At 37.6% G+C, this 24,142-nt stretch overlaps 1 protein-coding gene across 3 annotated transcripts in view; it reads right to left on the reverse strand.

The window, feature by feature from the left end:
• Positions 1-7,129: 7,129 nt before the first annotated feature.
• Positions 7,130-24,142, reverse strand: part of LOC123756841 (heparan sulfate 2-O-sulfotransferase 1) — a 29,489-nt gene continuing 12,476 nt past the window's right edge. For all 3 annotated transcript variants that reach the window (XM_045740223.2, XM_045740222.2, XM_069331937.1), the window contains exons 5-9: positions 23,135-23,273; positions 21,170-21,267; positions 20,161-20,318; positions 9,804-9,883; positions 7,130-8,300 (exon numbers count right to left, since the gene is read on the reverse strand). In XM_045740223.2, the coding sequence (XP_045596179.1) occupies positions 8,148-8,300; positions 9,804-9,883; positions 20,161-20,318; positions 21,170-21,267; positions 23,135-23,273 (628 nt within the window). In that variant the 3' untranslated portion in view covers positions 7,130-8,147. The remainder of the gene's footprint in view (positions 8,301-9,803; positions 9,884-20,160; positions 20,319-21,169; positions 21,268-23,134; positions 23,274-24,142) is intronic.

A 24,142-nucleotide genomic window follows, 5' to 3' on the forward strand; every position in this document is an offset into this window, starting at 1 on the left:
GCGAGTAATATACACAACGAGATCACACAAGAACATGATGTATCGAGATATCGAGATAGATATCGGAGGTCGCACGATGGGATCAAATCCCACATTTGTGGACTCCCCAGGCACATGCACTACAAACTGAAACATGAGTAATACACTAAATGATTACAGATATGAAATAATAAAATGTTAAAAATATTACTTGTCCACTCATTATAACATCCGCAATAAAATATTTATCACGGATAAACAAGCATCACCGCACTCCAGCAGTCATTCACTGCAGAACTCTACCACTGCTCAGTGTTTTATCCACACTCAACACACCCACCCACCTTCTTTCTGATTCTTCTCCTACCCTCAAATTTCCTTTACCACACTTTTTTGCCAGTCTTCAATCTTCTATTCATTCAACATGGCCAAACCATCTTAGTCTTGAGGTTACTAACTTTTTACACTCCAGATTTCTAAATGACATTTTCATTCCTCGATGACCTTCTCATTCCTTATTCTCATCTACTCTCCTAACGGCACATATGATTCTCAGATTGTCTGTTTTTACTGCTCTAACACTGTCGTCAAGCATTCGTACATAACAGGTGGCATCGCTTCTCCTTCGTGCACACCTTTGAATGCATCTAGTCTTGTTTTGATATTCTAACCCAAAGCTTTTAGAGCACCAGCCAATTTTCTTCCCTGACTGACCTTACTCTCAACTTGAATTGCACAAATACCACTCTTGGCAGTCACACATCCCAGATATTCAATCGCCCACTACCACTGGTCAAACAGTATTTCATACAAAGAATTTCCATTTCTCTCAACTATAACCATTTGTTAAACATTTACTTCAAAACACACTTCTCTCACACACTTCAAATTTGAAACTAATCTACATAGTTCTCTTTCACTCTATTAAAAGTTTATGCAACATTTGCATAAATAAAATTGTATAAACTGTTCTCCCGTCACTAATTTTAGATCTATAACAAGGTTATCAACCCTTCTCTAATATTTATCTCCCTCATGACTCCATATACAGTATGCATACCCAGCACCTTAAATAACCAGAGTGATATCACACAACCCTGAAGTGCAGCTGTCTACATCTTCAGCTCACAACCAACGATTCTGGGGGTTTGTTCCCCCCCGAGTAGGATAGAGATGGTTAGGTACGTTTCCCTTCATCTGATGCCCATGTTAGATTAATGTAAGTTGCATCCTGGGAAAGATCATCAGGAGTTGTTGGCCTAGAGAGACCTTAAATTAATTAAGAACATAAGAATGAAGGTAACTGCAAAAGGCTTATTGGCCCATACGAGGCAGCTCCTATTTGAGCTGCCTCAAACCTTGATGAGCATTAATAAGCTTCCTGTCCCTGACTATGGGTAATTGTAAGGTGACCCATACACCTATACTAATATCGCACTTGTGACTCATTGCTCCATTAGCAGTCACATGCATTGCTACCAACAAGGAAAGTTCTCAGGATTTAACAATACTGCCAACTTCATAAATGCTCAGGCACTCTGAAAGTTCTTCTTCATTAATTTTCTTCAATACCATATGCAACTTACAATCTCTCCCATACCTACTTTACAACCTGTTTCAATGCAAATCTCTGCAATATAGTCTCTTCCACCACAGAACCCACTTTATTCATCAATGATAAATTTCTCTGTAATCTCCTGTACTCTTTTATCTTGCTTTGACCACTTAAAGTCATCATGAATGTTATAATAGTTCAATCACGGCTCCTTTTCCAAACCACCAACAAATACAACTATCTTATGCTAGCCGGGCAAATTCTCTGCACACACACACGAGTAAACACTACTCGGAGTTCCTACGTATTTTCTTCACAACATTTAATGATTTCTGCATATACCTCATCAACTCCTGTAACTTTCCCACATACCAGCTTCTTCACTAATGTATTAACCTTTTCCAAAGACATATCAGTTATTTTACAATCTTGCATTCTTCTACACCATCAAACAAAAGGCCAAGCATACCTGGATAGAGTTTCGGGAGTTATTCTACTCCGCGAGCCTGGCCCGAGGCCAGGCTCAACCAGGGCCAAGCACATTCACATTAATTCATCACTTCGAATCATAATAGCATTCTCCCCACCTATTTCTAATCTCTACACCATTTAACTTTCTCCCATGTACAGGGAATAAATAACAATAACATGGTTGAAACAAATAACCCAACCCACACATGGGATGAAATGATACTGACAATGTTCGGTTCGTTCTGGACCTTTGTTGAGATGTGACATGGCATGATAAGGGTCCAAGACACCTCAAAATGTTGTCACTTTCATTTCAATCCATGTGTGTGAGGGTCAGGTTATTTATTTCTCCCAAAGCTATCTTGAACATCCCATTTACTCATCCACGAGTCTGCGTGCTAAATTTCCTGACTTAATTTCAAAAGGTGCCCTGCTTTCTCAAAACATTACTGGTAATTACTTTTAATTTTTCTTCTGATCTCAATTACTATTTTTTTTTTAACAAAGGGAACTGCATAAGGGCTACTTGCCCATAAACAGGCAGCTCCTATTTTATACCCATCCAAACCCATTCATATACCTAACCCCTCCACACTCCAAACATTCCACCAATGCTACATCTATTTGGTTACCCGATAATTTGTTCCCTAAATCAACAAGCCTATTTCTAAGCCAGTATTTACCACTTCTCCAATAAATAACAACTGTTAAAAGTTCTAATTTGTGTTTATACATTTAAAACCTAATTTATCTCTCTTGTTATAACTCATTCATATACAATACACTGTACTGTACATTAACAATGCCACTCCCTATTCTTCATCTTTTTATTTTTAATCTTATTGTAAATATTACTATATTTTTAATCTTTCTTCCTACAGAAGGTTTCTCATTCCCAGGATTACCTTCTTCATCCTTCACGGCACGCACTCAAGTGAACTTATGTCCCTTCTAATCTGTTTTACATACTTTGATGCTGCAATAAATTATCCACAGCATCTGAAGAATTAATCAGTTTTCTTTATGTAGCTTTATTCCAATCACAGCACATTAAAATGTAAATAATGCGGTAATAACTTTAACTGCCTAGAACTGTTCACTTTCTTAACCTCAATATAGAATCAAAACCTCTGGAAATGAAAATACAAATATATAATTGCATTCTTAAACAGGAGGGAGGATGGCTCAAGTGGCCGCAACAGGAAGAGTAATCGTAGCAACGTGTATAATACGATAACGTGGTAATATGAGCAGAATGCCGGCAAAATCTGGTAACAAATTATGAAAAATGTAGAACCAAGTTAAAAACTTAAAAAAATACTGAGAGTTTTGCAAAGTTCCCAATAAAAATTACATAAATCTGATGTATACTTTGGACTGTTAAGCATTAAGTACATGCATGTCACGAGTGGTTAATAATCCCCCCCCTTCCCAATGGAAACAGGTTTCAATAAATAATTAAGAAAAACTTCATAAAGTACTTCAGAATAACATTTTTGTAGCCCGTCCTCATAAAAAATGGCCAATTTTCACTCCTTGCAGCCACCAAACCATCTGTTTACAAACGAAAATGCTTTAAGCTTCACTCACAAGTGATGATATTCGAACATTTCTTGAACAACGTTTCGTTGGCAACCTATGTTCGAATCGCAACTCCGTAAATGCTTCACCCACATGCTACAAATACAAGTACTGTAACTGCCAACACAGCCTAAACACTTAACCTACCTTAACCTATGCCTAAATACATACAATAATATATAATATTAATTTATATTTGAGAAAATTCCTATTTTGAAGGAACAGCTCAATAAATTGATGAATGCATCTTTGGGGTTGGCTGATGGATGGATTGAACATAGCCTGAGGATGGGTTGCATTTTTGTTACCTCAACCAAGCCAAATTCACCCACCGAACTTAAATGTATCGAATCTCACCACTTCAAAAACTGCACGATTTCATCCAAAATGGTCCCATTGACTTTTCTACACTGTAAATAGTTTAATTAAGTTTAAGTTCTCTGACATTTATAATAATATATAGAGATAATGGGTCACTATTTAGATCTCCTCGCTCTCAATAAGAAAACTAATCCTATGATCCTTTTCAAACAAGACCCATTCACTTTTACTACCCCCCAAATACTATATGACCAACTTCACCTATGAAATAACTTAGGAACCTGTTCCAATTACAGTAATAACATTTCTGGCACCTGTAGACGTAAACTCGGAGTTCCATTGAATGATAAAAAAAAGCACAAGAATACTGGTATAAAAATTTAGGAAAAAGAAGCGCTGCACTAAATAACTTGGCCTAGTCATCTGGATTTAACCAGGCCTCTCTCTGGAACTCGGACGTTTCTTTCCCCACAGCTGTTTCACAACTACTGGGCTATTAAATAACGAAAAAAAAAAAAAAGCATTGAATGTAATGAAATGTCATTTTCTGGGCGAGTCCCGGAGGCTCCCCGGAGCTTACTAGGCTGATATGCTAATGTCAGACTTTGGCATCAGTCATGTGTATGGAGTTTTATGGGCCTACCGGGGACCACGAGCCAGAACCTGGTTCCCTCAGAAGAGGCAAGGGGAGCAATGGCCTATAGAAACCCCCGTGTGGTTGGAAGCATTCTATGTCTGCCATCGACCGGGTTAGGCACCCAGAAAGGTAAGCGTCCCAAAACAAACTCCTATTCTGGTGAAAATTGCTACCACAAGCTGAACAAGTAGATAGAACTCCCCCTAAAATAAACGAGCAAACAATCATGACGTCACACGTATCCGCACCGCTGTCCACGCAGCTCCCCCCTCCCCGGGAGAGGGAAGGGGGAGCCCCAGACCCCATGCACCACCTAGAAGACAGACACCACACTCTAGGTACATGGAGCACATGTCAGCCTTTAGCATCAGCCTTAGCCTTAGAACTGGGGGTGGATAGTCGGTGCGATGGGTCTGGGGCTCCCCCTTCCCCCTCCCAGGGAGGGGGGAGCTGCGCGGACAGCATCACGATGACGTGTGACGTCATGATTGTTTGCTCGTTTATTTTAGAGGGAGTTCTATCCACTTGTTCGGCTTGTGGTAGCAATTTTCACCAGAATACGGGTTTGTTTTGGGACGCTTACCTTTCTGGGTGCCTAACTTGGTCGATGGCAAACATAGAATGCTTCCAACCACATGGGAAGGGGGAAGGCCTTCTATAGGCCATTGCTCCCCTTGCCTCTTCTGAGGGGGCCAGGTTCTGGCTCGTGGTCCCCGGTAGGCCCATAGAACTCCATACACATGACTGATGCCAAAGTCTGACATTAGCATATCAGCCTAGTAAGCTCCGGGGAGCCGAAGGGGCTCTTCCCAGAAAGAGAACAGAAAAGACCACCGACTACCTTCACACGGCAGTACAATAATATGTATATACATTAAATCTTAAAACATATAAAATGATGCACATACATCTACATAAACATACAGATATGTCAATACATGAATATCTATACGAGTGGTTTACAGTCAAGTATTTAATTTCTAAGGCATATATAATAGTTTTGTTTTTGCTTGCCAGTTTGCCCATACAATATACAGTATTCAAAGAATTCACTTAAAGGGAAACACAGCATTTAAATAGACTACACGAGTTTGCCCAGCTGAACTCTTGGGGAAGAACAGGGTTGGTTCGGACAGCATGTTGTGATGACATCACAGCCCGCCCTTTGCTTTTGGAACGGGATTCAAACTTTTGGAACAGACTTTTGTAAAGTCTGCAATGGTCAAGTGAATAACATACTGGATCTGCTAGAGTATTTGGAGTACTAGGCTATCTCAGGTTCGAATCCTTCACAAGGTTGAATTCTTCAGTTGCATATAACTTACGCGTTTATGCAAGTGTGTCACGTATTTATTTATTTATTTACTGTATTTATATATATATATATCGTACCTAGTAGCCAGAATGCACTTCTCGGCCTACTATACAAGGCCCGATTTGCCTAATAGGCAGAGTGATTTTCTTTATTTTCCATAAATTGTTTCGAATTGGTTTATTTGAATAATTATCATTAAATTATATTAGGAACATAAATTATTGACGTAGTTGTGTTAGTTTAGGATAGGTTTAGATAGGTTAGGTTAGGTTAGGTTAGGTAGGGTTGGTTTGGTTCGGTCATATATCTACGTTAGTTTTAACTCAAATTTAAACAAATTAACTTATACATAATAAAATAGCCAGATTTATCATTTCATAAGAAAAAAGGTTTGAAAAATATATAAATTCAGGAAAACTTGGCTTATTAGGCAAATCAGACCTTGCATAGTAGGCAGAGTACGACGTTCTGGCTACTAGGTACAACATTATATATATATATATATATATATATATATATATATATATATATATATATATATATATATATATATGTATATATATATATATATATGTATGTATGTATGTATGTATGTATGTATGTATGTATGTATGTATGTATGTATGTATGTATGTATGTATGTATGTCGTACCTAGTAGCCAGAACGCACTTCTCAGCCTACTATGCAAGGCCCGATTTGCCTAATAAGCCAAGTTTTCATGACTTAATTGTTTTTCGACTACCTAACCTACCTAACCTAACCTAACCTAACTTTTTCGGCTACCTAACCTAACCTATAAAGATAGGTTAGGTTAGGTAGGGTTGGTTAGGTTCGGTCATATATCTACGTTAATTTTAACTACAATAAAAAAAAATTGACCTCATACATAATGAAATGGGTAGCTTTATCATTTCATAAGAAAAAAATTAGAGAAAATATATTAATTCAGGAAAACTTGGCTTATTAGGCAAATCGGGCCTTGCATAGTAGGCCAAAAAGTGCGTTCTGGCTACTAGATACGACATATATATATATATATATATATATATATATATATATATATATATATAATATATGTATGTATGTATGTTTTTTAGGTTTTAGTAAAGCTCAACCTACTCCGACTCACATGACTCCATGATAGAGTCACATCACATGACGAACTAGGCAGAAGAATAAATGAAGCTGCAGAAGACCTATTGGCCCATGCGAGGCAGCTTCTATTTATATCCACCCAACTCGCTTGTGTCTTGCCTACACTTGAGACAATTCGATGATCCTACATCTATCAGGTTACCCCAGCAACTGGTTCCATAAATCAACAACTATTTTCAGGCAACTCATCAATTAAAATGAAACTTAACAGAAATGTAAATCAACTGGTCGAACTATATTAATTAATTTTAATTAATTGTAATTTTAATTAAAACTATATTAATTAATTATTAATTATTAATTAATAATTCAGTAATTTTGATTATATGACTGATGAATACTGCTTTCTTTTCAAAATAATGATGTACTGTATTCATACTGTGGCTTTGAGGTCATATAAATATATATCGTTTCTCAATTCACCTCTATATAAATTTATTTCATACTATTGGAATTAAACGTGTTTTTGTTTCAATGTGTTGGCTTTTATGAACGCCAGAATTTACAGATATTTTCCCAAAACCTGTCCAAACCATTCCCAGTCTCCCCCTCCATTAACAAATCCAATTAGGTCATTTGGATAACAAATAAGCTTCGGCTAATATTTAAAAAGATTCTGCAGAAAATCTTGACACTGAAGAAAATAAGTATTGCAAATGTGTGTAAACACATTGTGTGTAAAGTAGCAGTGTGGGTACAAACACCCAACTTGAGTCAGACTGCCAATGCACCACAACACCCAGAAAGATCATAGAATTAAGTGCGGTAGATTAATGATTCACAGAACCATCATTTCTTTTTCCAATTCCATTACAGTATTCCAATGCACTTTATGGAACATGATGGAACTACAAAAAACTGTAATATATCTAGTAAATGTATTAAATTATATATGCACTGTCTACATAATTACCAAGATTTCTCTAATGTGCCTTATCTACGTCATTACCCTAAGAGTGACATCATAAACAGCAATTAAAATGTCGACGAGGCACTTGTGGGGGAAGTGAAGACTGACTCTGTGGTGTACAAAACTGAGAAAGCCAAGCACCTTAAATAATCACAATTCCCAATGAGTTTACTTATCCTATATAGCACCATTAATTTCACTGGGTCATGTTTTGAACACTCCTTAGCTTTTCCTGGGCTTAATTTTACCATAGACAAAGTTTTGTCCTCTGTCCACAAGACCGCCACCATTTTCAGCTTCTACGAGGGTCTTCTTACGAATATAGTGGAAATGATCCAGAGCAAAGTTGTAAAACTCATTTTCCAACCTCCAAACCTGCAAAGACAAATACTTATTCAAATTATTCAAACAAACAAATTCAAATGTATTGTAGCCTCTAAAAGAGCCTTTTCGAGAATATGGCAAAAATCATCCAGAGCAGAGCTGTAACATTCTTGTTCCAATCTCTATACCTGTAAAGACAGCACATTAAGTTTAAAATTTAAGCCAATAGTGGAAGCTTTCAAGAGAGAACTGGACAAGTTTTTGCTGGAGTTACTGGATCCACCAGGCTGTTATGGTTATGTGGACTTTTGGGCTATAAAAAAATGAACCAATCCGTCCTCTTATAAATTACTGTACGTCGCATTTCACTCGTATGCGCACTCAGGCTAAAAATTGACGTAATTCAAATTGAAATCTGCTCACGAAAGTGACGTACTGTCACGTTTTCTGTTTTGGTTCCTCTGGCTAAGTCTGTTAGGTTAGGAGAGGAAACTTTCAATTAATGGTTTACATGACATTTTGAAACCTTAGGAGAACTTCCTGCCCTCCTATCCTACCAGACGACCCTTAAATTGGTGTTTTGGAAAACAAAATTCCAAAATTTAATTGGAAAATTAATTTTCATTTTGGATTACGTCGATATTTGGCCATAGCGCATACGAGCAAAAGCGACATAATTTGTAAGAGGACAGGTTGGACGAAATGCCTCACAAACCAGGCAAGTCCCAGGAACGGGTGGCCAAAGACTAGGCTATGGTCGTAGACGAATTCCCGAAATCACAAACTGGTAATCATTTAGTTATGGAAAAGGACTTTTACACACGTGCACCATAGTCTGCTCATAATGATTTTAACTTTTTGGTTAATAAGTGATTCGCTTCAACAGAAACAACCGATTCATCCAAATACTACAGCAGATATGCTAGGCATTATCCACCAATGATTATTATCCAAGAGAGCACACACGTTCTTTAAGCTGTTGCATCAAGATGATATTAATATGGAGCTCCAGGTGGAGGGCTACACTCAATATTTACAACATAGAACAGTTCTACATACTACACCCAGAGGGCTTAACTGGAAGCTAGAAATGCAAGGAAACCAGTTTACCACCCAGTACGGGTGGTCAGTGAGTGGAATGCACTGAAAAAAATTTTGTGAGAGCCACCTCCATCCATAACTTTAAAGCCAGATTCAACAAAGGATTTGAACACCAGAATAGTTAAATTAATATCAAACTGGTACAACAAGGGTACAGGGGCAAGGCATAAAGAGCCAGACCTAACTTCCCCACAGTCACTAATAGGCAAGTACCTGGTAGTATCCACCAAATTTTGAATTTCTGCCTCTCAAAGATAGAGCATACGTACAGAGCCAGAGAGCTCCATTTGGGGAATATTCAGGCGTCCGTTACTTAGGGATAGAGCGGGCACAATCTAGGGGAATAATGTGCTAGTGATAGCTCCTCAAAGACGGGCAGAAAGGGAAGAAACATTCTGCGGAAGAATATACAAGAACCATAACTACATTCCAAATAAACAAATAAGACTTTACCTTTGTATTTTGAAGCTTGGCTATAGTTTCATCAGACGGCATTATCTTCTTAGATGTTTTTCTTATGTGAGATTTTGTACCTGTAAAAATATAAACATAATAGTGATATCAAGAAAATTCTGACAACATTTTATATCTTCTTTTTCATAGCCAATAAACGTTCTCGGTACGAAAATGTAGAAAATCAATGTTATAAACAACAATTCTACATCCAAGTAGCAAACTATTAAGAGTTAAAGATAGTACAGGTCTATAGTCAAAGCATAGATATATATATATATACAAGGTTTGGCAAAATCTACTACACATTACCATGAAAATCAAGCACAGTACTGTACAGTAGTAAGTTTGTAATAATAAACATTACTACATTTATAAATTACATACTATACTGTAAAATTATGTACATATTTATAATTACAGCATTGAGTGAAGATTACTTGTCATTTACAGTGTATAGAGCATCTTCATTACGAACTTTGGCTATGTCTATTCTCAGTAATTTGCAAGGAGAGTGTGCAGCATTTTCTCATGATGTGTCAAATCATGAATCTCAGTGGAAAAGATCATACCATCAAGGCAAATGGGGGGGAGCCTTCAAGAACCCGCCGGCTGCCTGTCCTCGTTGAGGCCACTAGTGTTAGTGGCTCTTGGATAAACTCGGGTAAATGTGAAGTAATTTTACTTAACCAGAAACATTCAAAGCAAAGGAAGCCACCTAACCTAATGAGACCAATGCTCGCTAATCAGAGGAAGCGTCAATAAAACCCAACTTGAAATTTTGCAAAACCACTATTGCAGTGGTTACGAGAGTCAAAATTGCTATACACTGTGTATGTGCAGACGGGATGGAATCTGAGACCCCTTTTACTACCATGCATAGCGGGTAAATGTTGCTGTAACGGGTAAATGTTGCTGCAATGGGTAAATGTTGCTGCAACGGGTAAATGTTGCTGCAACAAGTAAATGTTGTTACGTGTAAATGTTGTCGTAACGAGTAAATGCATAATGTTTTAATGAGATCACATGAACGTGATACATGTGTGGGAAAATAATGAGAAAATAAAAATAATGTTTATGCTCATCTCGCCTAATACCGTTTCAATGGTATCTGAAACTTCATCATAGAATTTTTCCCATTTACTCTTCCTGCTAGAAATTCAAGCAAATTGAGCTAACATCTTGGAAACCTTCACTGCCTAAAGAAATTCTATAACTCTTATGTGAATACCAGAAGCCCTATAATTTACATATTACATGTAAACTGCTTCATCTAGCTTTTTATATAAATTTTTTTGTATACTATGTGGTTTTATTATTACTCAGTATATAGCATGTAATGAAAAGAAACAGTTTCAACAGTTAATATTTTGATGCAGATTTTAAAATAACCTTCATTTTATATCTTCCAAACAAATATTTGTTATTTTTTGGCACCTAACGAACAATAAACTGTTCAATAGAGCCTACTATCAGGTGCTGATAAAAAATTTACACAGATGACTACACAACCAAAATTTAAACAGCAAGCCAGCCTAAATGCCAAACATTCGTATATGTTGTCCTGCTACTTCATAATATATTTTTAATACTCTATAATCCCAGATACTGCAGTTGAGCTGTACATAAATTTTATATAATAATGGAACACTGGTCAAGGCAGGTTTTAAATATATTGCTTATGCTCAAAATTTAGATGTGTATTCTCTCCCACACAACTGTGCGTGCAGAGAATAAGTCACAATAACGTCAGTGAAAAAACCAGCCTAACCCATGTGAAGTGAAAGTGACAAAACATTGGCCCATCTCGGACCCTTATCAAGCCACAACTTGATCAGGATCCAAGACAGGACAAAACATTGTCACTTTTCTTTATTCTCATGTGTGTGGGTTGGGTTATATATTTTGCATACCGAAATAATTTGCTCAGCATTTCGATGGGGGCTTGTGCAATGTATGACAAGCACAGCCATGTACAGGCTTAAATGGGCAAAATGTGTAATTTGCTACGCACTGCAAAATGACATCACAAAAATGTAATATATTCATGAGAACATGATAAGATCATTTGATAGGATCAAGCCCACATCCCCGAACTCCCAGGCACACGATACCTGGAGAGGGTTCTAGGAGTTGTTCTACTCTCCAAGACCGGCCTGAGGCCAGGCTCGAAAGCATAACACTATGTTGCCATGCTTAACCCATAACATCTTCATTACCCATTTTCACCACTTTGTGGAGTGGAGAGGAATGAGCCCAGGGAAGCAGTACAGTAAAACTAAAGTTAAGATTCCATTCACCCGAACCGTACGGGCCTCGAACCACGGATCCCACGCGTGTGAGGCAATATCTTCTAAAGTTAAGATATTTTAAATTTTTTACTCGTCTATATTCTACACTACACACGTCCACACTACAACACAATATGGGAAACCATCCACAGTAGCACCCCACTGCATCATACAACCAGGTGTACAGTGCCCTTCACGAGTTGTCAGTGGTCAAATTCCATCCCACGCTTAAACCGAGAGCTAAATGACGCTTCCGACACGGTTTGGGTATAAAGATTTGGCCAGGGTGTATAGTCATAGGAGTTAAAGGGGAAGTGGTATGAGATGGTTACGAAGTATAACAAATGATTGAATAGGCCTCTAAACTCTTTCTAAACTTAAATATATATGAATAGTTAATGAGGCTATATCTTTATTACTAATTGAATGATAATATTGTTGTTTTAAAAGTGGCAGACAGTGAACAGTGGACTGACAGGTGCACTTCCATGGTTCAAATTCAATATCCCAAAAAACTGACGCCAGCAACAAGCGGCCACATTGGATAGACGAGACAGGACACTTCTGGATGTCACTCACTATGCTAGCTAAAAACCTTATTGTCTTATATTAATCAATCTAAATTTATCTTGTTTAACTATTATATATAAATTAAATAATAACTAATCATTCACAAAATTTACAAGTAAGGTTTAGTCCATTCAGTGATGTTCATAAATGAGTTAATTTGTTTAAGAATAAACTTCAACCACTTGAGCCTTACTAAATACTTGAGTTTAAAGTCAGATTCAAATAAAATAATCACTGAATAGTCTAATTCAAAATTCGGATTAAATACGTCATATAATTCAGCCCTCAAGTACTGGGTGAGAATCAACAACAATTTTTTTGATAAAATCTACTGACGGTAGGATTTATTACAAATAATTTCCCACAACACTATATTCACTATCTTCTATTCACCTGGGCTCTTTTTTATCACTCACTATATCTGCCCATCCTTTTCACACTCACTTTTACTCCTGCCCTAAAATTCCCTGGAATTATTTGACTAATGTATAACTAATGAAAAAATCCACAAGGGCCGTGATGAGGGGTTCGAACCTACGCACGGGATGTTCCCAGATGCACCTTAGTCAACTGTGCCACAACATGGTAAAAAGAATTGCAACCTGGAGTGCTACTGCCCTCACGAGGATAGTAGGTTCGAACCCTCATAACGGCCCTTGTGGATTTGTTCATCTGATATATCATGCTATTGTGATTTCTGTGTGCAATGTATAATTAGTTTGCCCTATATACCCTATAAGGTATATATGATAAACACTAGGATTATAGTAAATATGCAGGAATATTTCAGGAATGTTTAAGAGGACCTTTGACAAACCATCAGCTTTCTTTCCCCATCAAGCCACTAGAGAGAGAAAGTGATCATCAGGTATATTCAGGTAAATATAATACAGTAAGATAAAAGCAAACATAGATTGTCAATTTGAGGAAAATGAATCGATCAATACTTTACAATACCGTATTATAATTTGGGTATGGCCACGGTGAGGTTAACTATTAGTGAACATGTTGACTAAACCACACACTAGAAAGTGAAGGGACGACGATGTTTCAGTTCGTCCTGGACCATTCTCAAGTCAATTGTGGAGCAACTTCTCAATCGACTTGAGAATGGTCCAGGACAGACCGAAACGTCGTCGTTTCTTCACTTTCTAGTGTGTGGTTTGGTCAACATATTTCAGCCACGTTATTGTGACTCCTCGTCTGCATATTAGTGAACATTACTGGGTAGATTTTACAGCTGAACAGCACCACTTCCTCTAATAAAGATTCATATAGATTATATTAGTAGAGCAGGAAAGCACTAAGCCAGTGTAACTATATAGCACTTGGAAGGGACATGAGGACAAGGTGCTGGGATATAAGCACGGAAGAAATGGTGCCTAGGTATGCATTAAAATACTAATGAATTGTGCATCTTATAATACAAGTGCAATATTTGACGGAGGTGGATAGCTCTTTGCAGTGAAAAATTTACAAGATGGAGGTATTGGCATATGACATCATGTGACATTATACATTGAAAATACCCACCAGGAAATATGCATGTTGTCACTGACAGGCCAAGTACAGTATAATCATATTAATAAGACTACTTCAAAATATCATCTAGTGCATCTGATGGTTACGTGTGCATGTTACAAAGAATGGAGAGAGCAAGAGGCATGTGTGTATAGCACCAACATTTCTGCATAAGCATTTTTCCCACTTCAGATGATCCATTATGAATCCACAACAATACTAGTCCTCATCCTCGTTAACTTTCATGCCCAACGTTACTGTAATCCCTATGCAACTGCAGCAGTCGTGCAGAAACATGAGAAAATTGAGGCAACACCTAACCTAGATACTAAGGCAATATAATACAAATCACCAGGGGGCCAGATTCACGAAGCAGTTACGCAAGTACTTACGAACGTATACATCTTTCCTCAATCTTTGATGGCTTTGGTTACATTTAATAAACAGTTTACGAACATGAAAACTTTACAATCAACTGTTGTTATGGTTATAAACAGCCCCCTGGTACTTCGCAGCTCATTAACTGTTTAATAATTGTAAACAAAGCCACCAAAGATTGAGAAAAGATGTACAAGTTCGTAAGTGCTTGCGTAACTGCTTCGTGAACCTGGCCCCAGGACCCTTGGATTTGGATTAATACATTCTTTGCCAAACTTCAACCCAGACACACTACTATATCCAGTAGATGAATACAAAGTGCAGGATACTGATACCAGCTACTGTATATGTAAATACTGTCGATGAATTTTGTAGAAATAAAGAGCTTGCAATCCTGCCAACTTCAGTACACACATTAAGGTCTTTGTTGAGGGCATTAAAATAGGATAAACATTCACAAAACAGCAGAAATTTTCATATACCCTGTATACAACAATAACCTACAATGGGATATAGAGTGTAAAAGAGCAAACTTGAAATTTATCACTCGATGCGGGGAATCCAAAACCTCTAAGTGTGGCACAATAGAGCTGATTACACAGCAAAACATATACAGGCGAGGTGTCACAATAACATGGCTGAAATATGTTGATCAAACCACACGCTAGAAAGTGAAGGGACGATGACGTTTTGGTTCGTCCTGGACCATTCTCAAGTCGATTATGACTGGACCATTCTCAAGTCACAATTGACTTGAGAATGGTCCAGGACGGACCAAAACGTCATCGTCCCTTCACTTTCTAGTGTGTAGTTTGGTCAACAAAACATATACAGTATACGTACCGAGTTAGTTGATTTGCTTGTCACAAAATAAACTTGATACGACTCCCAAAGTAATGCCTTGACATTTCATACTGATAAAATGAGTTCACAGTCATGGACATGAATTCATTGAGGAGCCTGCTAGTAAAATTGGAAAATGGTCATCCTGGAGCAGAGATGCCAAATAATCCAAGAAATACAAATAAAGCTTTTATGCATAGCATTTACTGAATTAGTGACTTATATGAAGCAGACATATAATGAATTTAGAGGCAGTCTCATCGTTCATATTAGCAAAGTTAACAAAAACAGATGCCAGTCATATAGAGCAACTTTGAGGAGGAGTTGCATGTGAAGAGCTTTCTCATATGGCTTGGTTGAAGAAAATAATACTTGCCCACCTAACATTTGTGCAAGAGATTAATAAGGATGTTATGTTTTACTTGCCTTTACTAAAGAAAACTGCAGATGCACTGAAAAACTGTAATGAAAATTACCATAAGAAAACCTGTTTTTATGCCTGGAAAATCACGGTCATAAGTTAAGAAGCCAAAAAGAATATGAAGAGACATGCTTTCCAGTGACAATATACACCTTACAGGGGGACCAATCAACAAGAAATCTAAAGTGAACACTGTACCAGGCTCACTCACCACCCTTGTCAACATGACAGTACTGTAGATGGTCCTATCCTTCATAATACATACTGTCGATGGTCCTATCCTTCACAATACATACTGTGGCAAGTGCATCACAACAATGCGTGAGTGGGGGTATTGTTTAATCCCTATTACGACAATGATTCCAATCTACCACCTTGCAAGGAAAAAGCAACTATTTCCGGAATAAAATTACATGCTGTAAATGCTGCCCAGAATGGGTGCAAATGAGTAATGATACGTACTGCCGCCACCACCGACTTACTCGTGTTGACAATAACTTTCTTCGAGTGAGCACTCCATGCAGTCGGATAAGATAGTCTGTCATCATCAGTAAGAGAGAAGAGTCGGCACGAGATGTGTGTGAAATGTATCTGAAGATGTTACTGCTGCATTCCCTGCCCTCTCACACAATCGAGATGCACTTGAACAGGACAAAATGCTCATGCTGGAACACTTTATATTTCTCTTGCATGACCATACTAATGACCTGCAAAAGGTCAATGAAGCTAGAAAGCATTTTTCATTCAAAAGGAAAAGCACTGCTATTTTACCAACTGAAAATGCTGTTGTACAGCTTACCAGTACAGGTATTTGGATATCTTTGAAAATGATCAGAGTAGCCGATAAATCAACCCGTCCTCCCATCTATTAAAGTTCATTTTAATGAACGCAACCATTCTGTTAACATTAAAGCACTGTAATATGCATCTTTAGTATGCATCCATCTTGGTAGGTCAGGTGTGTTTCTCAGGTTTGTATGTTTCTGGTTAGGCAAAACAATTGCATTTTTTATGGTGTGACAAATCGGGAGAATGGGCTGGAAGCCCAAATTGATCTTTCATTATACTTAATCAACAGAATGGAAAAAGTTTGTGCCCAAAGCCTTGTTTAGTGCAATATTACTTATATTTGTAAAGTATTACTTATATTACAAATAAGTAATACTGTTGGGACAAGTTTTGAGACATGACCAGGATTTATCAACCATTTTCAGTATTTACTTGTAAAACCAGCACATCTTTTTTTAATCATGGTGGCCTACTTTCCTTTAATTAAACAGCCTATAAGCTCCAATGCACTACGAGGTTGCTCTTAATAATACTAGCCTTGCATGGAAGTTTCAAAGCTCATAAGCTGTTTAATAAATACAGACTAAGTGGCCTTGATCGAAGAAAGCCATACAGCTTTCCTAAGTGGGCATGTACGTGGTTGATGAATCACAGACTTTTTCTTCTCTGATTATTGTGAAAGATCAACAGAGTATTTGAATCAACCTGTCCGTTCACAAAGAACATCGCATTTCCATCGCATGAGTTAATCGAGGCCAAAAATTGTCGTACTAAAAAATGGAAGCGGCTTGCAAAAGCAACTATCTGTCATTTTCTGTTTTGGGTCCTCTGCTAGGTTAGGTGAGGACACTTTAATTTGACTGTTTTCTTGACGGTGGGAAACCTTAGGAAGACAGACCGATTTGAATAGCCACTCTGGATAATGCTTGCAAGGGCATTGAATAATATGCAAGGATCCACCACAATGTTTAAGATGGCAGGTCAAAGAAATTTAATGTTCCTATGATGGTGCACATCTATAATTCATGTGGAAAACATGAATTGCATCCACTGTGTTAATGTGGGGAGTACTTATTGACAATGAGGAATAGTAGTAAACTAAACTACCAATACTCGGTAAACTTGAGGAAATCTTCCATGCATGAGCACATAGTGGATACATGCCCCATGGGCATGATAATAATATTGTAAGTTGGCATATTTATGCATTGTGAAGCAAAACCAATATACATTTCTAATTACACGCAGAAATCACAATTGCGTGATGCATCAAATGAACAAATCCACAAGGGCCGTGACGAGTATTCGAACCTGCGTTCGAGAGCATCCCAGACGCTGCCTTAATCGACTGAGCTACGACATGGTCAAAGGGAGTTTGAAACCGAAGTTCTACTGAACTTACTGGATCCTGCAGCCTCCTGCAGCCTCTCCGAGGCACAAACCAGGCTCTGAGGCCTGGTTTGTGCCTCGGAGAGGCTGCAGGATCCAGTAAGTTCAGTAGAACTTCGGTTTCAACTCCTTTTGACCATGTCGTAGCTCAGTCGATTAAGGCAGCGTCTGGGATGCTCTCGGAAGCAGGTTCGAATCCTCGTCACGGCCCTTGTGGATTTGTACATTTCTAATCATTGTTATTATGCATGTGATTTGCATTTTGGATCACTAGCAGCATTAAAATATAGTTAAACCCAAAATGTGTGTAGTTATGTACCCTAAACCTAAGCAGAAAATAATAGAATCCTTAGAGTTTACAGGGGTCAACGTTTGAACCTATGTGAGCTTGATAGGGAATAAAAGTCATCTGTAAGGGGGATGAAAGACCATCCGCCAAAACTAAGTCATATTTTCTTCCTCACTTCATCATTAAATAATTGGCCCATCCATACTTAAAGAGATGGAAGGGCCCAACAACAGATAACAGTCGGCAACAAAATTCAGTACTGTAATGTGAAGTTCAATTCGGCTTGAATAGTGAAGCACTTAAACCTGAATGTAATTGGGCTTCTTGTCTGCCAGAAACTGTGGAAACCAGAGTATTTGTTCTGTATAATTTTTTTAAACTGAATTCCCATTTGGGTTAAAAGGTCCCCCCCCCCCAAAAAAAAAGGCGTTGAATGTAATGAAACACCATTTTCTGGGCGAGGCTCAGTAGCTCCCTGAAGTTACTATACTGATATAGTGCCAGACTACAAATTGACATCAGTCACAGAGTTCTATATGGTCTACAGGGGACCATGAGTCAGAACCTAGCCCCCCTCAGAGAGGCACTGGGAGCAGTGACATGTGTAAAAATAAGTTATGTAAATTTATTCATGTCTGCCACCACCAAGGGAAGGCACTTAGAAAATGAGTGAAACACTTACTCGAGACCTGCCCACCGGGAAAGGAAGAGGTGGTGTAGATGGAACCTCGGTAGAGTTAACCAACACCTTCAAATTCAAGTCCCTAAGATCACCAGCTTACCTGAAGGGCGAGGGTCATCACAAGCGAAGAGACCCCTCTAAGGGACTAACCCCGAACACTCCAGGGAAGATAACCCTGACAGTGCAAGGCAGCACTTAAGGAGCACACAAGGACAGTAACCAAGCACAAGCAACTTCAAGCACACTAAACTCGTGGCTCACTCATGCTGCACAACCGTGCACAGGAAAAGCTGCAAAGGCAAAACACCACTTTGCCAAAGGCAGCAGACTGGAACCAGAGCAAACCGAGAGGTCAACCAGACGTGTACACATTAAAATAAGAACTGTTGGTGGAGCAGCCGGCTGATTCAGTCATTCCTCCCTCCTCCACCCCCCAAACCAGGGGGGGAAGTGAGTTGAACTAGCTCGTGCTAGTGTCATAAATTTTTTATCGGTTGTTTACATAGTTGGAAAGTTCTTTTGGCTGTTTTGAGGCTGCTGTCTCATGTCTAACCAAGTAGTAATCTGTTTTGTTTCTCTGATTTTCTGGGTGCCTTCCCTAAGTGATGGCGGCAGACAATTCAATTTACATAAAAACTTTTATGTGCCACTGCTGCCTGCACCTCTCTGAGGGAGCCAGGTTCTGGCTCATAGTCCCAGGTAGGCACAATAGAACTCCACAACTAATGACACCTTGTAGTCTAGCACTATCAGAATAGTAGCTTCAGGAAGCCACAAGGGGCTTCCCCCAGAAAAAGTAAAAATTATGAATGAAAATGTGAATTCATTCAGATTACTCAGAGTTACCGTATTCCAAATTACAAAGCTTTAATTACAAATTACAAAATATATACAACTTTGTACAGTATAATACTTTTCTGTGACCTGTACATAATTAGTAAGTAATCTTAGCATGTTTTAGGCTTTAATAGAAAAAAATTATTATTTGGCAACTCACCATTATTGCTAATTAAATATTTCATTATCATCATCCATTTTTTTTGTACTCAAACATGACTGACTGAAAAAAAAAGGCAGCATTGACCTCTCTCTTCTAACGAAAGCTCAAAATATAGATAATAATCTACGCTATCTAATGGTGATAGCGTAGATTATCATCTTGAAGAAAATCAAGACATTCTCACCCAAAATATAGAGATCCAGAGCCCCTTTAAACATTCGCGGGAGAGAATATTCGAGCATGGCCACAAAATCTTCCATTTCTTCAGTTACCCCAACAAGGAAGTAATTGTGTACTAAGTTATGCTTAGCAAGTTCCAGGGCCCAACTTGAACCTGGTATCCTGTTAGAAAAATGACAATGTAAATGATCACAATGTGAAATGTAAGTCTGTTCCTAAAATTAGCCAGGTCAAAAGGGCATGATGTAATGATCAAAACATTGTTCATATAAGTTGACCAAACCACACACTAGAAAGTGAAGGGACGACGACGTTTCGGTCCGTCCGGAAACCGAAATGGTCGTCGTCGCTTCACTTTCTAGTGTGTGGTTTGGTCAACATATTTCAGCCACATTATTGTGACTCCTCGTCTGCATTGTTCATATACAGTAACAGTCTTTTAAGTAATAGGGATGATGTTGGAGAATGATCCTACTTTGAGGAATTCCATGAATAAAATTACAAGTAAAGCACCAATAGGATAACCAATTTTTATACCAAACTGTTGACAGAATTTAGAGCCAAAGCAGAAGTAATAGTAATGTAGTGTAAATCATACTAGAAATACAGCTTTTATTTACATTTTTATACAAAATTTAAATTATTCTATTAATATAAAAAGCTGTTTATTACAGAAATAAACAGCTTTTCATGTTATTAAAAATTTCATAATTTCAGGCATAGATCTACACCAACCAGCAAATTTACCAATCAGTCCTCTCATCGAATACATCACAATTTTGAAAAGAACCAACCACCATGTTAAAAACATGATGCACTGTACTGTATTAGTAGTAATAATTAACTGTGATAAGTTTGAGTTAGGGGGTTTTTGCTTGAGTTTATACAATTCTAGTTAGGCACAAAAGTTGGATTTTTTTTTTACGTAGAGAGTAAATAGGCAAATACGTAGAGAGAACAAGCTGCATTTAGACATTTAAACGTTATCACGTTGCTATGACTATGAAACTTGCCAGCACTCAGCGTGATGACCACAGAAGAATGGAATTTGCATCCATAGATGATTAGTTGAGCAATCTGGATGCTGCAAGGCTACACATTCATCTAACGTCTGAAAATGTCAAAATACAGTACAGTATGTGGGTGATATATATTTTACACGTACATTATATGTATGTTGCCTATAATTCAATAACATATTTAACAATGAGGCTCACTTAACCCCTTGTTTACGGAAATACTGGAACTAAATACAAAAAATTTTCCTCCACGTGATATTAAGTTATAATTATTGATTTGTCTTTAATTATTAAGGGAAATTATAGTTTTACATTTTAAAAAATGTTGACAAATGGTACAGTTTTGCCCTAATGTTTGCTTGGTGCATTAGCAAACTTGTGCTCTGAAGATGATAGTAATGCCACAACTGCCTATATACATCCAAGTGTGGTTTTGAACTACATACACTTCGAAACTATAACGTAACCTCCAAAATCCAGACTATATCATTTTAGACTCAATAATTCCGATTCACAAATGATCCAGAATTCCAGTGTGACCCCAAAACCATATACGTAAATCACTAATGCCAAATAATATTTAAAAGTCTATTTTGTGCACAAAGTTGACTAATATGCACACCATCTTCTACCTTAACACTGTACATTATCATCGTTATTGATTTTCGGAAAATCTAAGATTGACCTAATATTCTCTTCTCGCCTCTCGGTAAAGTCATCTCCGGATGTTCAGAAAATCTGGCACCAATTTAAATCTGCTTTTGTTGGGCATTTTGGAATTTTTTTGTTGGCCGAATGGTAACTCTTAATATGCCTCCAATCACAATTTAAATGATTTTTGTAGACGGACATAACAAGAAATAGTAAGGGGCCTTGGGAAAGCCATTGTGCATATATAAAACCAAATTCTAAGATTCAATATAATTTTGAGATTCCCTGCTTTTCCTTAACTGACACGAATCCTTTCTCCTTTGAAAATGAGATTTCAAGGCACAAAAGTTACGTGGAAAAATATGCTAGATGTAGATGAATCTCTTTACAGGTTCTTTTGGTAGTTGTCCTTCATATTACAGGTTGAAATTAAAATTTCACTCGGTGAAATCAGCCCCATAAAGCATAGGAAACATTAGTGTATGAATAGTAACTCTTAATAAGGCTCCAATTAAGTTTTCGATGATTTTTGTAGATGGACTCAACATTACAAGAAATAGTTGGAGTTTTGAGAAAGTATATTGAGGATATTTAAAACAAAATTTTATGGTTTGTTTTTATTTAGCGTTAGCAAGATTTTTGTTCACTCGGGTATGGATGGCCCTGCTATAATTTGGAAATGAGTTTTGAGGCTGGGGATGTGAGAAATAAACTAGACGTAGTTAAATTTCTTTGCAGACATGTTCATTTGGTAGCTGACTATTATATTATAGGTTGAAATGAAAATTTTGCCAAGTTTAAATTACCCCATAGGGTATGGAATATGGATTCTGAAGGCATTTCCAGTTGCAACGAATCCCTTCACTGCAACAAATTGGGGCTGGTCCAATGTAGTTCATTGAATTGAGGTTGTATTGTATGTTATAAACAGGCCTGCAATATTGGAGATTTCACTCTGACACTGTACTAACATGGCAAATATTCACACAAGAAACTTATACAGTAACATCAATGTGTTACTGGTAAATATACATGACTAAGAGAAACTTGTGTACAGCAGTATCAACATGATACTGGTATTAATGCACAACGAAGAGAAACTTACCATTTTATGTTGACCAAACCACAAACTAAAAGGATGAAAAGATGACAACGTTTCAGTCCATCCTGGATCATTATCAAGTCGATAGTGATGAGACGAGGGAGGCACAGTCATAAGTAAGGCAAGAGAGGGGTAGAAGAGGAGGAAATCTTAGAGGAAGGTAAAAGCTTCTTCAGCCACATTATTGCGACTCATCATCTGCTTACCATTTTATCACCCATCTTCTTATAAACGCGTTGTGGCTTAATGTCATCACCATATCGGATGAAGTAATAGTGGGACACTAGACGTTCGAGAGGATTTCTTATGATGTTGATGTATAGTGGTTGGACATTTACACCAAACCTGTTTTCAGTACAACAAATTTTATATTTCTCTTACATGTTAATATATAATGTAACCTACACAATGAAGTCACAAAAATGTGATGAATCTATGAGAAGACATTGAAGCCATATGATGGGATTGAACCAGTATCCCTAAACTCGGAATAGGTGTAGCTAGAACCGCCCAAGCTCATCCCCCCAACTGATTAAGCATACATCATGAACTGTTGCTTCGTCTGCCATTATACAAAATATTCAACGTTGGTCTGTAAACAACAGGACCTGTCTTGTTTACCGCTGCTCAAGACAAGTGGCTTATAGCTGCAAATATATTTTAAGTTTTAGTTATTAGGTAATTCTAAGGAGCTCTTGGAAGCAGCTCCTTCCCTTGAAAATTGAAGTACAAGTCGATCTTATTTTCATGTCACAATGAACTTATATTTATTTAGTCTCCATTCTTCACTACAGGACTACATTAAAGCTATGTGGTTATAATTACATTTAATTTTAATTATCATTATCATTATTATTACCTAATTCTAGATTCTTACTAGATGCTTAACAAAGTCTGGAGAAGTTGATTCAATTTTTGGTAGAGAATTTCCACATTCCAGTTGGTATTGTATGTGGCTGAGGAATTCAGTGATGTGAGTCTGACCACATCATACAGCTTTAATGTTCTCATATAATGTAATCTTATATTGGTAAAAGTAATTAGTAGCATTTTAAATACATATACAGTGGAACCTCAGCTTACGAATGCCCATATTTACAAATTTTTCAGGTTATGTGCTCAATTTATTTGCAAAATTCGATTCGGTTTATGAGTGTTGCCTCGAGTTGCGAGTTTATTGATACATGTATGGGTCGACTGAGCACGTGGTTCCT

This window comes from Procambarus clarkii, chromosome 26, assembly GCF_040958095.1.
Source record: "Procambarus clarkii isolate CNS0578487 chromosome 26, FALCON_Pclarkii_2.0, whole genome shotgun sequence".
NCBI classification, from domain to species: domain Eukaryota; kingdom Metazoa; phylum Arthropoda; class Malacostraca; order Decapoda; family Cambaridae; genus Procambarus; species Procambarus clarkii.